The sequence below is a fragment of the Acromyrmex echinatior genome, chromosome 2, assembly GCF_024713525.1.
Source record: "Acromyrmex echinatior isolate Ae372 chromosome 2, ASM2471352v2, whole genome shotgun sequence".
Lineage (NCBI taxonomy): Eukaryota > Metazoa > Arthropoda > Insecta > Hymenoptera > Formicidae > Acromyrmex > Acromyrmex echinatior.
The window spans coordinates 6,003,294-6,023,705 of record NC_141853.1 but is presented as its reverse complement, the minus strand read 5'-3'; the positions used below and the strand labels follow the sequence as shown (position 1 = coordinate 6,023,705).

Sequence of the window (20,412 nt, the reverse complement as noted above, 5' to 3'; positions counted from 1 at the left end):
TATTAACCTTGAAATTTATTATTATTATTATTATTATAAGAATTAATTATAATATAGGGAAGCCAATGAAACGCTTAATTTTTATTTAGGAGACAACTAGTTCTACGAATGGACTTATCAACAGAGAATATCGATTACATTGAAAACAATTCGAAAGCTGTCTAATATGCCATTATAATCATATTATGTTCCTGATAAAAGTATAGAATGAATTTCTTCCTTAAATAATGACATTATTATATTATTTAAATCTTACGAAGATATAATAACAGTAGATAATGGAAATAAGAGAGAAAGAGAGAGAATATAGGATTATTTTCAAACATTTATAATAAATAAAAATGTAATAAAAAAAATATATAACTATGTAAAATTATTTTATATTAAACACACAGCAAATACAAAATGTTAATGAAATACCATTGAGGAATTTAATTTTGGATTGAAAAAGCTAGATTGCTTATCAACAAAAAATGTGATTATTGATAGATGCTGAAATATACACTAAATATACATATATTTTACACGTTGAGCGTAAAAAATATACATAAGTAAACAATATTAAAGAACTTTATTTTAGACCGTATATGTGAGAACACAGTTAATATTAGAAATTAAAGACCTATAACAGTCGAAGCTGCATCTTTTTAATGTTTAAAATAATTCAATCATGAATTACTATACACATAGTATATATAGAATAATTGTATGTACATATTTGCATATATATCATCTTTGTAGTTTTTTTTTAACTGCGTCAAATTGTTTTTCCGGACTTTAAACGCAATTAAACTTTAGTAATCGCGAATTAATTATATTAGGTGTTGGAATTAATTCGTAGCGTTTTTTAATGAAAGAATGTTATTTATTTCACATGAGCATTAAAAAATACATTAATGAAAGTACTTCCCATCACTTGTAAAACGCTACGAATTAATTCCAACACCTAATAGTTTTTCAACATATTATTATTTTCAACATTTTTATAATATGATGCCTGATTAGTAGCATCAAATCATTAAAATTGCTTGTCAATTTAATAAATCGGATAGCAGATAATAATTGATATATGTATAATAGTTATTTCTATTATCTATAAGGGAATAGAACGAAGCATGCGCTATGTATGTGTAAACATTGCATTTATTTAACAAGAAAATTGGATTACAGAAGGTTGTTTTTAGTTCATAAATTTAGAAAAGTATTAACTTCGACAGAAAAATATACTGCAAATTTTCCTAAGTGACATAAATTTGACGCCTGCAAATTTACTTTACATTATAATTACTTCTTAATTTTATAATAACATATTGAAAAGTTAAATTAGGCACTTAAAAAAGTATTAGATAGGATGATAATGTAATATATTACAGAAAGGTATATATAGTCGAATATCACATCAAAATTAAGATATCAGTCTTTTCATTAGCCAGAGGAATATTACAAATCACATACACATGAAGAAAAATATATGTATACTACTTTATATCTCACATTTATCTTGCAAATTAATAGATGTTATGTATTTATATTTCATTCATGTAGATTTGAAGTTGAAGTATATAATCGCGATAGCAATTTACTTGTTAGACTACAAATACAATTTTATTTTTCACATATTATTTCAAGAACACCATGTACAGTATTCCGTATTTTTTGGAGATTAATCAGTAGAAAATTGTATTAATAAAAGAATGGAAATAGTATATCCCCCTTCGGCAAATCAAAAAAAAAGTAGTATCAAGCTTGAGTGTTTCTTCTAGTAAGGATTATTGAAGAAATAATTTTATAAATGAAAATTTAACACCTTTCGATGTAATTAAATGTTACTTGTTTCCGATTAATGATTACACGAAGTAATTTTAACTTGAATATACTTACGAGATGTCTTTTAATGAAATTGATAATTTGAATGGTCAATTCAGGAACACATAATTGTGTAATATGTAATTGCAACTATTAATAAATGGCGCAACTATTAAATGATGAAAAAAGAAATAAATATCTATGAAAGAATATTTGCGAAAAAGCACTTTGCTGAGAAATAAAGATTATATGTTTATTTATATCGAAAAATATTCTTGTAGCTTTTCGATTTTCAACAAATTAGAAATCTTCACTCTAGTTTTATGTATATATTGTCGATTTATATCAAAATTAATGTAAGTTATAAATCATTCTACTGACAAAAATATATTATAAATTTTAGGATAGTTACTGGAATTTAGAAAATTTTTTAATCCTTTTAAAAGAAACACAGTCTTGTTAACCGCTACACTAGTCATACATTGACTTTATATCTGAACAATATTAAAAACGTAAATAATTAATTCGTTTCGAATTTTCAACATTTTTTTTTATTTTTAATAAGCCTTTATCTTTTTTTCTTTTTAATATTTTGCAAATGACAATATTAAAAGTTTATATTTTCCATAATTCTACGCTCATATATATTTTTTTTTTAGAAATAGCAACTAAGTATACTACTTCCTCCTTTTTTATTTTTATATGTAATCGCAGGATATTATTTTAATATCAGATGCATATTTATAGTTTCAAACATTTTTAATAAAGACTATGCTAATAATTATTTTTTGTATCTAATAATCATTTCTTAACGTTACAAACGAAATTTCATTATTCTTTACTATGTTTTAATTTCCTCTTTTTCATATACTTAATAAAGACTCCATAATATCACGACATAAGCTCATGTTAACAGTAACTACGATAGCCGCATATAAAAAAAAACATTTTATATTTTATATTCATTGATATTAAATGAAAAACTTATTGTGTGTGAGATAGTGAGTAATATACATTGGAGAAAATTGTATTAAATAATTTCAATACAACCATTACTTAGTAATTATTATACTGTAATCGTGTAACTATTTAATTATCTATAAAAAAAATTGATTATAATGCAAAAAAATATTCAATTTTGATATTAAAGATCAAATGTACTAATATCATTTGTCTCTAAACTTTAATATCGCGATATATGCACTAAAGTTTCTGACTTATATTAAAGTTACAATCAGTTAGGCTTGTTTAGATCTCTCCAAATCTTTAATTAGATAATGCTTCGCAATTAAATAATTAAATAGCTACACGATTACAGTATAATAATTATTATTATAAAGAAATCATTCAATGTGATTTTTCAATGAAAACATTGGTACTATTAATAACTGCTTTTTACGTCGTGCTCAAGTTTTACGTCTAATATCAATATATGCGAAATCTCGGCTATCGTAATTATCATTAACATAATTTCTACTATAATAAAGTGTTTAGCAAGTAGTGTTGTGAACTTTCACGCATCACAATCCACTTATTAAATATATAAAGATAAAGATATTAAAAGGTAGTGAAGAATATTGAAATTTCGTTTATAACTTTAAAAAATAGTTATAAAATGCAAAAAAGACCATCAACATATTGTTAATCAAAAATATCTCAAATAGATTGCTAATCATGCCACCAAAAATGAACATCTGATATTAAAATAATATCCTGCAGTATATTATGTTGTATAAGTTTTTCATATAATGCGTTACAATTATCTCATTAAAGATTTAGAGAAATCTTTCAATCTAAACAAGCCTAATTGATTTTAATATAAATAATAAACTTTATTGCACACATCGTAATGTTAAAGTTTGGATAAGAATGATATATCTGTGTATCCAATCTTTTATATCAGAGTAAAATACTTTTTTTGCATGTTAATAAATGCAGATAGCAACATTTCTTTCGGGGTGTTACATGTACAGTTAGTAATAAATTACATACGTATTATTAACTATATATGTAACATCCTGATAATGTACTTGTGATTTTAATCCTCCAAAAAGGAAAAATAGGATTTTAAACGGAGGACACATTTGTACCTTGCACAAATAATATAAATTATTTAAAAATAAAGCTCAGTATCACAAGGTAAACATGTCACACAAGACGATCTTATCATTCTTCGTCACTTATCGTTAGCCCCCAATCAGTACCAATCATCATTAGATGTATCTCGCCAAACACATCATTTAAACTATATCTTCGCTTCAGTCTTGTATATGTAATATTTAATATGAATATAATTTTAGAGAACATGTCCGGATCATAGACTGATCTAGCTGTGTTAGTCAAGTCAAATGGTTCTATAATATTGCAATAGTAGATAAGTATAATGAAAAGTAATACTTATGTGAAGAACATTCTATTACCTTCAATACACAGATATTTCCATTGATAAGGATCATTTTTAGATGATTGTACCATACGACATTCCTCTTTCGGTATTTTGCTTGCTAAACGTACGGATATCGCGTATTGGCTGAAGCTAATTTAATAATACAAATTAAATATCACCACTTATATTGTAATATTACATACCGTTCGAAATTACTTACTCAAATTCAACATAATATTTAAAAAATTCAAACAATAATTCCCCTAAAGACTGATGGTTCTCAGGTAAATGATTGGATGATGGAATATTCAAATCCTCATGAATATTGATATTATAAATATCTGCGTCCGACTTAAATTTGTTTGCAAACATTGAATGCAAGCACGGAAGAACAGGAGGATTGGTACCACCTATAAAAACAACACTTACGTTCTATTTCAATTACGAATAGAATGGGCTACAAAAAAAACAGTAAGAAAAATTGTAGCATGCATACATTGTAAGAAATGTATAACCATAAGGACTAAAGAGTAACTGGACAGTGTCCTACACTTTGGGTTATTAATATTATGCCATTGAGCCCAAAGTTTAACAACAAGCGCTAATGGTTTTACTCTCCAATCAACTGTAAAAAATATTTATACAAATAATGATTAAAATATTTGTTTCAATACATAAGTACATATTTATTTTAAAAGTACAAAAGTTATTTATCGAACTTACGTTTGGAATAACAATATAGTAGATGTGTGTTTTTGACGCCAACAGAATTGTTAAAATTCATATCGATTTTAAATTTTCGTACTACATCAAAGAATGTGATAATAGGTACTTTTGCATGTATAATTTCGAGTTGTTCGACGAAATCTGGATACAAAGAGTTATTTATTATTAAACTATTGCAAATAAATACATTAAATTTTTACGAACTTACTCAGTAAATATCAATTAACAATAATATAACATCAATGTAACATTAACATAATTTCTCACTCAATAATATAAATGGAATATAACACATGTGTTATATTGCGCTTATATTGTTGAGTGGGAAATTATAACATTGATATTTTATTACTGTTAATTGGTATTTACTGGGTTATATATTTATAAATTTTTACATACTACTTTGTTTAAGGTGCTTTAGCACTTCTAATAAATGTTCTATAGCTATACATCTTACATCCAGTTCTGTGTGTTTCATTAAAAGACACACATCAACGTCGCTATCATTTGAACCAAATCCATTCATTGTTGAACCAACCACAAATACACTACAGTTTGGATATAAAGTCTAAAAGAATTATTTTTTAATACACATGTAAGTAAAAAAATACACGTGTAAAAATATAAATAGTAAATATTAGTATGCTATTTTGAAATTAAAGATATCTTGTTTTTATTTTAAAGATATCTTAGCAATATTTTATTTTACTATATTAAGGCCTTATTCAGTATCTCTTAACGACAGTGTCGGTGTCGTTACATTGTCGTTGTATAAGTTTTAAATGTGGTAAGAGAGACATAATAAAAATGTAATGACAACATTATTGTTGAGAGTTACAGTATAGGAATTCAAATCTTATTTATCTTTCCCTTTCTTATATTTTACCTTCATGTATGTGTTAAGATGTTTCCATAGCATCATTTTCTTTCTATAAGTAGTTTCGGTTTGTTGATGCGCAATAAATTTACGCCAAATTTGTTCGGATAGATCATCCCATGATGATCCAGTAACAAGATTGTTTGGTACAGAAGTTACTTGTACTAAATGAGATCTAGCAAGAAACCTATCAGGGGCTGCAATACATCCGGGAAACATATCATAATTCGATATTTCAGAATATTTACGATTTCGCGGAAATCTTTGTGAAGATGTATTTTCGTTCTTGCCTAGAAACGAATCCTAGTTAATTTGAAGTAAATTACTTTCTAACGTATGCATTTTACAATTTTAGATCCTAGTATATTACTGTATGTTATTAGATAGAAAAAAAAGGTTTGCCTGATAAATATCTTCTTCTGTTCTGATAATTTTGTACATATGATCTCGGAGTGGAAGTACCGTAACTACTGTTGGCCCGTTGAGGTGGATAAAACTGATGTGCAGAGGCACTTGAAATTAAGCCATCTACTGTATTATTATATGCTCTATTATCTGGATTTACTTTATGATGCTTTTTGCTAAAAATTTAATTTTAATTAATGATTAATGATTTAGTTACATATGTAAATATATATGTTGTGTATGTATATATATATATATATATATATGTATATATATTTGTACACGCGTGTATTGTGTATTTTTTTTTTATATTTAATGTTTTTCTTGAAATTACAAAGATATTACACTTTCTTATCCTTTTTTCTAATTTTGCTATTAGTTTGTTTTATTGTTTTTTTCTATTTCATTTGCCAAATTTCACTTACTCTTTTTCCTTCTATTTTATTTTCTCTGCGATATGTACTTAATATAGATTTTATTTAAAAGAAAAAAACAATATGTTTGGAAATCTGGCAGTAACAGATAATTTTGAAAATGTGTATAATAATTACTTTAGCCACTGTCCTCTTACTGAACTCGTAGAATCTCGTTCGTCTGAAGACTCTGTTAAACTATTGTCAATGTAATGTTTATTTGGAGTTGGTGAACGAGAACTAAACCCACTATCGCTATTATATGCCTCGTATTTTGAGAAATTCCTATATGAACATCGTCTGCTATTTCTGTTATTCCAGCTTGGTTTCTTTGTCGAATTAGTATTTGTAGGCTTGAAATTATAATTTGAGAATGGTATAATTGATGAGTTGTTGGATGTATTTATGCGTCTTTCCCAATTTATAGAAGATGAATTATTGTTTGACTGTATGTATTCTATACGTCGTAATGATGGTACATCGACACCTATTAATTGTAATAAATCCAGTGGAGATCCTGTCTGTAAGAATATTATTTGTGTATTCCAACAAAGAAATATTATATGAATATAACACAAGACACATTCATAAATGAAAACAAATTCTGTCATATTGTATAACAATTTAATATTAATGCATATTATTAAAATTCATAAACTTGATAAAATTTGTTTAAAAATGTTTGAATATATTATCATATATGTAAATTTAAATTTCTCTCTCTAAATGATATAGATAATTACATTTTTATGTAACTCGTAAATAAATTCTTATTGGCTACATTTACAACAACTCTTCCATTGATAAACGAAGGATTGCAATAAATGATACTAACACATATAATTTAATTATACGGTAGAACATATAATACATAGTATGTATAATTTGAATTAAATTTAAAAGATTTAACATAAACCTGTATCGTACGATGCCTGTTGTGTCCAGAGATATTCGGACCATATTGAGGGAAATCAGATTGATGCAACGCATTTACACCATTAATATGCAGAGTATGACTTTGTGCTGGTGGACATTGTCCACTTGTTTGGTGTCCTCCCATTATTTGTACCATCATTTGTGATGGATATACAGTATGATACATAGTCAAATAAGTATACAAGATATTAGATCTCCTTTTTGGATTGTTTTAATTCTTAATGTATCAATATATTGCACTTAATAGCACTCATAAATATTTGTAATCAATAAGGCAATCAATAAAGCACACAATGTTATTATTATTATTAAACGTATCTTGCAATAATTGGTATTTCATCAAATGAATGTACACACGTACACTTAGAAAAGCTTCAAGCTTCTTATTTTTTCTTTCTTTTTTTTTTCTTTTATATGTATATTTTATTTTTTTAATGTAGTTTTGCAAGATATTATGTTGTATCTTTTGCGATCTTACTATGTTAAATCTAAAATTTAACACAATAGATATATATATAATCAGCTGTAACGTAAAGAGACAAAACTGTATAACAATTAGGAATTTAGAAATAATGAGATACTATAATTCACTCTGTCTATCTCTTGTCATGGAATTTATAAATATGTATGCATGTGAAATATACAGAGCTGTAAAAATAAATTGTAATGTAAATTAATAACTGTACTTAACGAATAATAATTTCACACAAATATAATATAATAGCATTGCATTAAAGAAAAATGCATATATAAGGTAAACAAAACAGTCTGTGTATATTTTTAATAGATTACTATTAAATTTTCTAGCCTCAAAACATTGTATTACTTATAATAATATTATATATACAACTTTGCCTGTTCAAGATGCTTCCGAAGCTTAATTTCCAAACATTTTCGTCATATGAGATTTAATATGTCTTTATTCCATTTATCTCTCTTGTTCTGTCTCTCTTCTCTCTCTCTTTCTCTCTCTCCCTCCCTCTCTCTCTCTCTCTCTCTCTCTCTTTCTTTCAGAATTTTTGACAATACATAACATACAATTTACTTGTTGTGTCACAATCTCCTGAAAGAAAAACAGTATTACAAGTCTTTTTATAATACTTTTTAAAATAATTATTGTGTAGGAACTTATTAATTAATAAATTACTTCAGAAGATATAAATTGTAAGAATTTTCAGGAATATATTAATATATTAATTTATGCATAAGCTTTATGTGCACATGTAATACATATTATTTTATATTACCTTTTATTATAATGCAAAATATAGGATGTTAGTAATTTGTTACAGAATATTAGAGACAGAATTAAAATGTACTAATATTATTTCATGCATGTTTTACTGCATGTAATATTATTTTATATTTTTATTATAAATTAGCAAAATGAAGGATGTTAGTAATTTGTTAGAAAATAGAGACAGACCTAAAACATATTCGTAGGAAATATAATATTATATATTATGGGATGTTAGATCTCTTCTTACAGGACATACACATATAAATAAATATAAAAGTTAATAATCAAAATTTATTCTAATCATATACATATATTTTAAATTTTCTAAATGTTACAAATATAACTAATACACTACAGATATACACAGCTCTAGGAGTAAAACTTAAAATTGTTATAATAAACATTTGAAATAATTTTGAACAAATACGATTTAAATTCTAAGTTTCTCTCCAGAACATGCATATAAATAAATACAAAAGTTAATAACTATAATTTATTTTAATTGTAATATACATAAAATCTTTTAAAGAATATTACAAATACTATCAATTTGTATAACTACGAATATACATAGATTTTAGAATTTGTAAAATTTAAAGACTCCTGCATCATACAAGATTAAAAATAACTTTTGATAAATGTTCATCATAAATATATTTCCTTTCCAATTTTTTTAAAACTCATATATTTTATGCATTTCGAAAATATATAATATCATAAAAAAAGAATCTGCTCGAAAAAAATTTGCTCTCGTCTGGTATTCTTTATTATGAATGTATTTTCATTTATAAAACTTTTTTTTTTTAAATCAATATATACAACGCGTGTTTATATAGATCTTTTTTTTGTATAGAACTTATTTTTTTTATAAAACACCATGTTTGTAAACCAACATTTTATGTAAAAAAAAATCACTAATATTAAATTTTATCAATATAAAATTAACTTTAATCGAGTTCAATTCCTTACTTCTTTTTCCAATTTTTAGGATTAGAAAAAGATTAACAGTAAATTAAACCGAGAAAGTTAATCTACATTGATAGAAACAGGCATAAAACGAAAGGGATAATTTTTTTCGAGCGAATTTGGTTTCTACATATGAAATACGTGAAACGTGCAAATTTTAAAAGAGACCAGAGAAGGGATAAACGACGAACATTTTTTCGCTAGCTTTTGAGTATCTTTCTTGATATTCAGAGAATGACAAAGATAAAACAACACTTATGTCGATTTGTGTCATCAAATGGAAAGCACCCTTTTACGATTTACAGAAATTGCAGACAAGTACTATCTAGTGTCCATTTCTTACAGAAATCTATTTACAAAGAAACTACGTGGCGATCAAAACGTCGAAAACGGGTGGTACACTCGCATGAATATCCTCGTCGAGAACACGCACATTCCTTTAGAAACTACCTGTTCAAGTAAACACATGTGTACCTACACGGAATGTGCCGCCGCGCTATATACAAATAAAGTACACAGATGACACGAAATATTTTCCGATTTCGACAATACAATTACAACACAGGAGAGGATCACGAGAGTGACATGAGATCAAGAAAATGAAAATGAGATCGCAGGGACGAGAACGAATGTGAAAACGTGGAACAAGGAAGGGAATACCGATACCTGACCGTGGTAGCCATGTTGCCCTAATCTGCCTTCAGACGAACTTGGGAAATTTGCGGGAGAACTACCTTCCACCTCCGGAACGCGCTACCGATTGTACGGCGCGTTCGAAACGCGATTGGAGACACAATTGGAGGATTGCTTATCGTGATCGCCGTCGCTCGATTTCTCAATCTGACGGCCGAATTCTCCCAAAAAGCGTGTGTCTCAGCGACGATGAGTATCTCCGCTGATACACACCACGCACACCCGTGTCCGTGGCTACCAACGCAATCGTCACACCAACAAATCTCGTTAGACGTTTAAATTTTCAAATCTTCGGAGAAATGGACGGTCCCTCAATTCGCGTGCTTAATGACTCGACCACAAGAGGGAACTGGCGGCAGTGTGATGTATCGGGCACGAAGTACAAATACAATAGCGTGCATAGTGTAGAGAAAGAAATGTAGAGTTTTTATAATAATTTTTCTAAAAACTCTATTATTGTTTTATTACCGTTATTACTATTGTATTGTTAATTATTATTTATTATTATTAATTATATGTTATTATTACATTATCATTATTTATATTCTATTATTATTTACTATTATTATTATATTGTTATTGTAGGAATACTAGAAAACTGTAATTCAATCCATGTAAGGATTCGAGATTTGATTTACGATGGTTATGTTGGAAATGCTTGCATATAATATGTGTAATAAAACAAAGATTCTAATAGACAATAATAAATTATGTATATTATAATATAGAATATATTGTTGAATTCCTTATGGAAAACGAAACAAAATGATCATTTCTTTTACGAAGTAAATATCAAAATTTATAAATGGAAACAAATTATTTTATTCTAATAAAATAAATGAATTTATTACTTTATTGCGTTAATTGCAGTCGACTTACTGTAAGAATCAAAACTTAATATAGAGATAAAGGAAAACAAGAAAATATTTTTACTAATATTTCAATAAACACAAAATTATACAAACTATTATAAACATATTAAAATATGTATAGTATGTAAATAATGTATAGTATGTAAATAATAATTCAATAAATATGTATTATGAATAATTTGTAGAATACATTACATATAGAAATTATATTCCAAACTACATATATTAATGATATTAATTATAATACGTAAACTTAATTTAATATTTAATATATTAATAATAATAAAAAACATAAATAATTTATTGATTCTAAAAATCTCCAAATTTCTCCGATTTTTCCAAATGATCCGACGAATGTAGGAAATTATTTATAATCATATAAATCGTTTATAATTTCCAACGTAGAAGATGATAAATCTAAAAGGGAGCATTCATCCAATTTTATATTTAAGATCGTCTTAGTTTGTTCTTAGGCGAATTATAGATAACATTTAGCTAATGAAATCGTACAGCTTCTCATATCAAACTCGCAATTAATAATTAACTTATTAATAACAAGATTGGAGTATAAATATCACTTGATATTAATAAATTAATATTTATTACATTATGTAATAAACGCATGAAATTACTTTACTTTTATAATTTTTTTCTTTGATTCTGATTATGCCACAGTTTTTCTATTAACATCAGCAGCTTTTCGTACCCGATAGCAACTCAATGAAGCAACTCAATTTCTTTTACAAAAAGCGTAATGAAATAACAATTTACGTTGCGTCACTCACAGCTGTGGTGAAGAGCCTTTTTAAGAAATATTGAAAATATGTCTGATCGGTTTCTTATCTTATCTCTCTCTTTTCTCTATTTAATGTTATATCTTCCCTCTAAAATATCTTAATGCTATATCTTCCTTCTAAAATCGATCTTATATTCATCGATTCTTATATTCATTGCATGTTTATTATTATTCATTTTACTTTTTTTTTGTACTTATAAATCCTCTTTCAAGTTTTTCATAGAAGAGATATTGAAATATTCTGTAATTGATTAAAAATCAATTAAATTTTTTCTCACAGATTTTTCATAAAACAATTTTAAGCCAATTTTAAAAAATAAATGCATCAATTAAGATTCTAGCGATTAAAGATTTTAAGAAAATTCTGGGAACTAAATCTCAAGAATTTCGAAAAACAAATCAATATTTGTTCTTTTTATACACAAATAAACTTCATTTCTTCAAAATTCTTTTTTTATAAATGTTCTAGTGTTAAAAATATAAATAATTAATTGTTCATCGACGCATCCTGTACGTTGTATATTAAATAGTAAAACATCGTATATTAAAAAAATTACGAAATCTACGTTCCTGTATATCGCAACGCAATATTAAAATAATTTTAAAATTTAATTTAATCTAAACTTTTTTAAACTGGAATCTCAAATAATCTTAAGATTTAAAGGAATATATAAAGTATAGTATATTCTTTAAATTAAGTTTTTTATATTATAATTAAGAACAAAACAAGGAATTACACAATAAATTTTTTTAATTTATCTTAAATCTTATATATTATAATTTCAAATTTGTATATGCAAAAATTAGAACGCTATAACTTGTTCTCCATTCTATTTTTCATACTCTTCTTTTAAAAGATTTCAAAGGTGTTATTAATTATAAAATATAAATTATACCTCAAAAAAAGTTATAATCTTCATTTGGTACAAAATGTACAAACGATTTCATATTTTAATAATCTACAATATTAATACAAATAACATAGATATCGTTGCTGCATAAACTTTAAAATTACGAGGATTATGTATTAAAATCTTCGATTAATTCCCTTACCAAGAAAATTAAATATTTATACATATATATTCATACGTACTTACTATTTATAAAAACAATATTTATAGGATAAGAGAAAGAAAGCGACAGCACATTGCTTTCAAACCAAATTTATTTTTCCATAAGATTTCACAATAAATTTCAGTATTATAATCTGCTATAATATTAGCGGTGCGCTGTTGGTCGGACAAAAGAAATAAAACAATTTAGTGTTGTATAATGCATGTTACATTATTACTTAATCTATTGCAATATAATGAATTTATATTACCGCCAGAAGCCAGTACAGACAGACTATACAATTGGAGACAGAGATTCGGAAGCAAAATAAAAGTGAGAGATCCGAATAAAATTGTATAGAATTCACATTCTATACATACTTATAAGTGAAATATTTCGAATGGTGACGAGTTACTTGTACCATTACGGATAATGGTAATGTCTGAAACACACAATAATGTATAGTCATGTAGGATTTTTGCAATATGGCAAGTGCCATATCCAAGAAATACAAATCAAGAGCTTTTCCTAAATTTATTAATTATCGTTCTTGCATTAACCCCTTCGCTACGAGAAGCCACCGTCATAGTTCGCTGGGAAATGTTTTCCCATGTAGACAGAGAAAATTCGAGTCGTCAAATCCCTAAATAAATTTCAGTAATTCCTTACTCGTCGATTCATGATTATATTTGTATAATATGTAAATATATCCAACGCGATGAGAAATTATACATTTCAATTCCGAAACGTCGGAACAGTACTCTTAAATTAGAGTAACGTTTGTCACACCGCAAATATTTATCATTTGCCGTTGCGAAAAGGTTAAAGAACGATATGTAACGCAATACACGAAAGAAAGAACAAATATATTTTGGTAAGCAGTGCGTCTATACTGTTTCTCGATCGCGCTGACCACTAGCCCATCCGCTAAGGATCCACCAAAAGAAAGCAATCCTTTCAATCGTGCGCTCTGTTGACCCCTGCGGTAAAATAAGCAATAGATATAAAATAAGGAAAAAACTTAATCAACATGATCAAAACCACCGATGAATTTCTCACGACTGGCGAATGTGCCGGTCCTCTGAGAAAGGATGTACCATCTCCGTGATAATGTTGAAACATTGGCTTCATACTGTCTGACGATGATGCAACATTGGCGACTCCCATAGACAAAAGTCCGCCGGAGAAATCGATATCGACTCTCAATATGTGTGACGTGCGCCCACGCATTCGAGTAACAAGTATGTATGGTCATGTATACCTACTCCTCAGTTCAAGATAATGGTAGATACAAAGGAATTCAAAGTGTATGCCTTTTTAATTTCCTCTATGCTTTTTCCATTTAGTTCGAATGTCAAATCCTTGACGATGGAAGAAACGTGTTTTGGTGCGATTCGATCTTCTATAGCTTAAAGATTACTTAAAAAGATCATTCACGAATTCCCTCGCCGTAGATTCACCCGAGCGTGACGTTGACACTGTCAAATTCGGTCAAATTGTGAAGTGCTACACTTCCATTCTATATCCCGTTTTTTTCCTTGTGTCATCATTCCTAGTTCATCATTGGATCCTCGATAAAACGGTCCTTTCACAGTAAGCGCTTGTCACGATGATTGACAGTAAGTCGTTTGTCGTTCTCCAGCCTACACGGATGTCCTTCTCTGCTGTCGTTGCACTTGTTACTAGTCAGTAAATACATAAGCCTTGCGTGTTTCCGCGTCCACGGTGGAATCCTCCAACGGCGAATTAGCTTACAGAACCTTTGTTCTCCTTTCACTCCCCTTTATCTCACGTCGAGGACATGAGCATATGCTGCATAATATCGTACTCGATCGTCGAGCCGTCGATCCGTTTTGCGCAGTTAGTGATTTGTGGTTGTTGGTCGAAGAAGAATTGGTCGAACGAGCCTTCATGGCATGGCAATTGCGTTGCTCAGCCGTAGGTAGGTCTCGGCTCAGTAGGGCTGTGAGAACTGTCCTCCGGCTTGCGACTGGCCCGACTGATAAAAACTACTTCGGTCGCCTTGGTAAGTCGAGTCCTGCGATAACAGGCCGTCCATCTGTGATTGAAATTCGCCGACCGCGAACGAGTCCTGAGAAAGTTCTGCCTGACTGAGACCAGGTTGCGAGAGACTGAAACCAGGCTGGGACATGCCTTGAGTTGTGCCTTGCGTCAGTGGCAAACCCGGTTGACTGTACGGTTGTGTGTTTTGCTCGGTTTGACTCAATTTACCCATACGCGGACCTGATTTATTCCTCGCTGAAGCAGTGACGCCACGTCGGTTTCTTTGATTCTGGCGTGCTTGTAATGCTTGCTGATGCTGATTGTAGAAACGCGGCGGCACGTGTGCCATATTCATAAACATACCAACCGGTACGGGCATGTTGTTCATCGCTGCTTGTGCCCGTTCCGGGCTGATGTAGCTGATAGTATCATGAGTACGACTGAAAATGTCGAGCGGCACGTTTCTTTGGTAGTACGGATTGTGATTCTGCGTGCCATTCACTTGAGTGCCAGAACGATCGTACACTGATCCGGGAATCAGGGCTTCGCGCGCATCATACATCGACGTGGACATAAAGTGCGAGCCTGGATTGGCTGCGTTCACGAGTTTCTTTGGCTTAGCGAATTGTATCATGGACTCCTTCAAATTATTCAACGGTCCTTCGACCAACACCTTCTGCTCCTTGTAAAAGCTAAGCAAGTGATTCCAGAGCGGTTGCTTCGAAAGCACTTTGGGATTTCCTACGATAATGATGCCATATTTTGCCCGAGTCAATGCCACGTTCAATCTTCTGGGATCGTTCAAGAATCCAATGCCCTGATGTTCGTTGGATCGTACACAGGACATTATTATAATGTCCTTTTCTCGTCCTTGAAAAGCGTCTACACTCGCCACTTCAATCTCTTGATATAATTTCGAGTGTAGAGAACCTTGATACTGCATATATTGTACGAGATAGGCTCGTTGACCTTCGTAAGGAGTTATCACTCCAATCTGCTCCGGTTTTACACCGCAACGTAAGAATCGCGTCGTTATCTTTTCCACGTTGGATGCTTCAGTACGATTTAAATAAGATGTCCCACTTCCAGCTATTTCTTCCTGACCTTGTGTTACGTAGAAAAACATCGGTTTGTCTGGTGCAGGCCAAGGAAAGTCAATTTTCAATAACTTCCTTTCATCAGCACAAACGCCATTCTGCAGAGACCCTTCATAGAAGAAATTAGATGGAAATCGTGAAAGATCAGGATGCATACGATATTGTACTTCTAAGCGGAATGGCCTAATTCCTAACACTACCAATCTTTCAAACAGAGACTGAGATAAACCGGCTCTAGCGGCTTTCTTGCACATCACTACCGGGCCTAATTGGCAATGATCTCCAACGAGGATTAATTGTTTTGCTCCTAGAACAACTGGTACCATGCACTCTGGCTCAGTAGCCTGCATGCTCTCATCGATAAGTATGGAATGAAATTTCAATCTGTGCAATCTCGGGTCACCAGCGCCGACGCAGGTGCAACAAATTACATCGGCCGCTTCGAGAAGCTCTTTCTCCGCCGCTTTCTTCAAGAGTCTATACCGCTTCTCGTCGACGCTCGACAATTCGCCCGTTTCGTCTTTCAGTTGTTGTAATTTCTGCAACTCTGTGTTTGTCTCCATATTTTTTATTTGATTATGCAATGCAAGGAAACTCACTGGAGAATCGATGGCCTCTCGCGATTTGGCACACAATCGTACAACTTTCAAATTTGATTTATGTATTTTCTCGGTCAATTGATCAACGGCGGTATTTGAAGGAGCGCATACGAGAACCGGGCCGCCATTCTGTTTCACCAATTGATATACAATAGTAGCGCTTGTCACGGTTTTACCTGTTCCAGGTGGTCCTTGAATCAGAGATAAAGGTCGTTGTATCGCATGTTTCACAGCATACACTTGTGATCTATTTAAGTCAGGTAGATTCGGTGCACTAAAATGTTTAGGGAGATGACAACGAAACAGGACTTCTTCTACTTCGTGTCCTAATAATCTATGATATATGTAAGCTGATACAGATGTATCATCCACAGCAAATTTCCGTAACGCGGATTGCATTCTACAATAAAATAAAAATATTTATAAAATATGTAATTATATAAAAAACAATATCGATATATTGCAATTTTTGTCAATATCTTACCGATCAAAACTCGTGCTCTTCCAAATAAAGTCAACGACAAAGTTACTAATACATTCCGTTGGTGCTCCAGAATTATTTTTCAGTTCAATTCCGACTTCCTCCCCGTAATTGTCAGGAATTTTAATTACATGCCCAATACCAGACCAAGGCTTGTGAAGTTCTCCCAGATAACGAAGTCTCAGTTCATCTCCATGCATCAATTTCATATCTCCATCCGTTTTGGCCAGCATAAAGTACGCGATAGTCTTCTTATTCAATCCTACGTCCCATCGTACTTCAATATTCTCTTGAGTTTGAGATTCTTTCAAACGTTTATCGTAATCGGCTTCCAATTTCACAAGTGGACCAAAAATATTTTGATACTGATATCCATCCTCGTAGCGTAATAGAACCTGTTGCGGTTCCTCGTCGACTCCAGGTTTTTCTAAATCTTGGAAAGTAGCATCAACATTGTCTCGCCATAATTCCTCCAATTTATTAATCTGTTGCGCAGAGATTTGTCTAGCTCTCAACTGTTCTTGTTCAGATGGGAACTTCACTAACCAAGACAAAAAGCTGCGATCTTCAATCAAAGGCTTCCATTGTTCTTGATCCCTGAATATATTCAAAGAGTAATTGAAATATATTTGTATGTAATATATGTATATTATATTTTAGATGTGTTACATCTATATCCGCACAAATATAGATCTTGTTTTCTTAAAATAGAGATAATTAATTCTTACCAATTCATATCTTTCAAAGAAGTCTGGGCCGCACATGGTTGGCGGCATAGCAATACAACTACGGAATCAGCTTTAGCAGGAATAAAGCCCAATACGAAAACATTTCTTGTAGCACAAGAATAACATTCCAAAACAGTCTCTCCAAGAGGGCCATCTCTGCAACAAGTCAATAGATTTTTATAACTAAAAAGTGACATTCAGTTATAACAAATTAAAAAATTCATAATTAAAACAGAATAAAGAATATATTCTAAATACTTTAAATATTTTCTATGCATTTCTCTAATGTGTCTTTATAATCTTTTGTATCAATATAATAGACCACCTGTGTAAAGTGACTTCCTTGTGTTTAGCACGGACAAGATGATTGATAATGTGAGACCCTGACGTATTGCCGCGTCCATTGCAGAACCATTTCCGGCAGACGTTGCACATAACCACACAGGATGCTTCATGGATACCGCAGTATTTACATGCATGATCAGGTAAATCACGGTTATAGTATGCTTCCTCCTCCTCCTCTTCAAATTGCAATTCAGCAAGACTCTGGGCTGCTCCAGAAATCTTCAAATCTAATGACGAGCTACCATTCGTTCCATTAACCTAAATGATAATGTGTTACAGGAGCATTAGAAAATATTTCAGAATAAATTAAAATTGGAGCAAAATCCATAAAGGCTATATTCCGTAAAACATATGATAATTTTACTCTAGTTTAACATTCGGTGTAACAAAAATAAAATGATACATTATGATTTATGAAATGGAGTCAAAGAGAGTGCAAAGTTTATAAAGCAGACGTTATTAAAAACAAAATGTTTATTTGAGACATGTGAGTAAAAGAACTTCTGCAGAATAAAATAAGGAAAAGCCTAACTCCTTCTAGAAACACTAACGCGTTTTTCTCTTTATCTATATGGAACAAGATGTGTTTTCTTTATCAAGAATTTATTTTAAGTTGGAGAAATTCTCTTATCAGGATTAAATACATCGTCATGTTTTTCTTATCTCGCATCAGTGTTAAGCGTCCGCTCGGATTCCGTCATCCGTGCTACATTTGAAGCCGCGGAAGCGACTTGCATAACATCGTGGAATGCTGAAGAGAGTGACCGCACCTAACCTCGTCGCTCGCAGCTGGGAGCGAGGGAGACGGGGATGGTGTCGTCACGCGTTTCTCCAGCGGGCGAGCAAGGTCACGCCCGCCGGAAGTTTCAAACGGAGGATTCCGCTATCGAGGCAAACGTGGGAGGGGGGAAAAGGACGCGGGGGTCAGAAAGATAGGAACGGGGCGGAACATAGTTAGAGGTTAGGCCGCGTGGCCGAGGCAAACTCCGGGAGGTTGTCGAGCCGCGAGAACTGACGACAACTTTCGCCGGGAAAGCGATGAGAGATGAGCGCGCGCGCGCACACGCGAGATCAAACACGCATGGATGTAAAACCAACCTGAATGGATTGACTGGACTGCGTCTGGGTGACATCGTGCTGCGAGGCCTGGGTCTGACTCGGCGACGGCAGGGTGAAGTCGGTGAAGTCAAACTCGCTGCCTTGAGTGTCCGCGCCGATCAGATCCGTCTCCTCGGTGTCGAGGAACGTGAGGGTCTGGCTGCTGGGACCGTACGCGTCGACGCTCATCCTGACACGATAGATCCACTTTCTCGTCTCACTTTTTCTCTTTCTCTTTCTCTCTCTCTCTCTCTCTCTATACCTCTTTCTCACACTCTCACTCTACCTATTTCTCTCTCCTTCTCTCTCACTCTTTGTGTTTCACGATTTCTGCACACCCTCGCTCAGCGAGGACAGAATTAGCGGATCGAGCGCTGCTACTACGCGATGCGTACGCCTTCCAGAGAGCGACAAAAGTACGCGGCCCGTACAGACGCGAGTCGCGAACGGTGCGTGCGACGCGTACGCGCGTACGACGGAGCAGTAAGCGTGTGAGGGGAACAGGCGCTCGACGGTCGACCGATGATGAGTGACGACGGGAAATCACCTCACTTGACTCTCCTACACTCTCCTACGTCGCCGCTCGCGATCATACACCGCGGACGTGCACCCAACACCGAGCACAACAGACGCACGCAATTTTCGTTCTCCACGCGTAAACGCTCGTCGTATGTTACGTCATCAGCTGATCAGGCGACTGGTATACGAAGCACTAGCGAACACTAGCGAATAAGCGGAAACGGCCCTTAGGGCCGATCTTATATAGGCAAAGTGGGAACACGCGGATGGGACAGCGACCAATGGCGATCCGAGTTGATTCGAATTATTGTGCGGTCGGTAAAACTATTGGACTGAATGGACGCGTCGTCGTCGAACAGATGGGAGTAGCTG

At 31.9% G+C, this 20,412-nt stretch overlaps 2 protein-coding genes across 3 annotated transcripts; both read right to left on the bottom strand.

Moving 5' to 3' along the window:
* Window positions 1–2,373: 2,373 nt before the first annotated feature.
* Window positions 2,374–10,797, bottom strand: LOC105154332 (poly(A) RNA polymerase gld-2 homolog A). Of its 2 annotated transcripts, none has more exons than XM_087416939.1 (11): window positions 10,422–10,797; window positions 7,530–8,612; window positions 6,752–7,134; window positions 6,198–6,376; window positions 5,805–6,085; window positions 5,318–5,486; window positions 4,916–5,059; window positions 4,689–4,817; window positions 4,413–4,602; window positions 4,227–4,342; window positions 2,374–4,160 (listed from the first exon to the last, which is right to left on the bottom strand). In XM_087416939.1, the coding sequence occupies exons 2-11, from the start codon at window positions 7,713–7,715 to the stop codon at window positions 3,973–3,975; spliced, it is 1,965 nt and encodes a 654-aa protein (XP_087273065.1). In that variant the 5' UTR covers window positions 7,716–8,612; window positions 10,422–10,797; the 3' UTR covers window positions 2,374–3,972. The 2 variants fall into 2 exon arrangements, with proteins under 2 accessions (XP_087273065.1, XP_087273066.1); XM_087416940.1 differs by lacking the exon at window positions 10,422–10,797 and adding an exon at window positions 10,099–10,414.
* A 2,466-nt stretch (window positions 10,798–13,263) lies between these two features.
* On the bottom strand, window positions 13,264–20,239 carry Upf1 (Upf1 RNA helicase). The gene is made up of 5 exons (XM_011069794.2): window positions 19,522–20,239; window positions 18,404–18,681; window positions 18,079–18,234; window positions 17,354–17,947; window positions 13,264–17,269 (listed from the first exon to the last, which is right to left on the bottom strand). Exons 1-5 carry the CDS (start codon window positions 19,708–19,710, stop codon window positions 15,124–15,126), a joined length of 3,363 nt encoding a protein of 1,120 aa, XP_011068096.1. The 5' UTR covers window positions 19,711–20,239; the 3' UTR covers window positions 13,264–15,123.
* Between the last annotated feature and the right edge of the window lie 173 nt (window positions 20,240–20,412).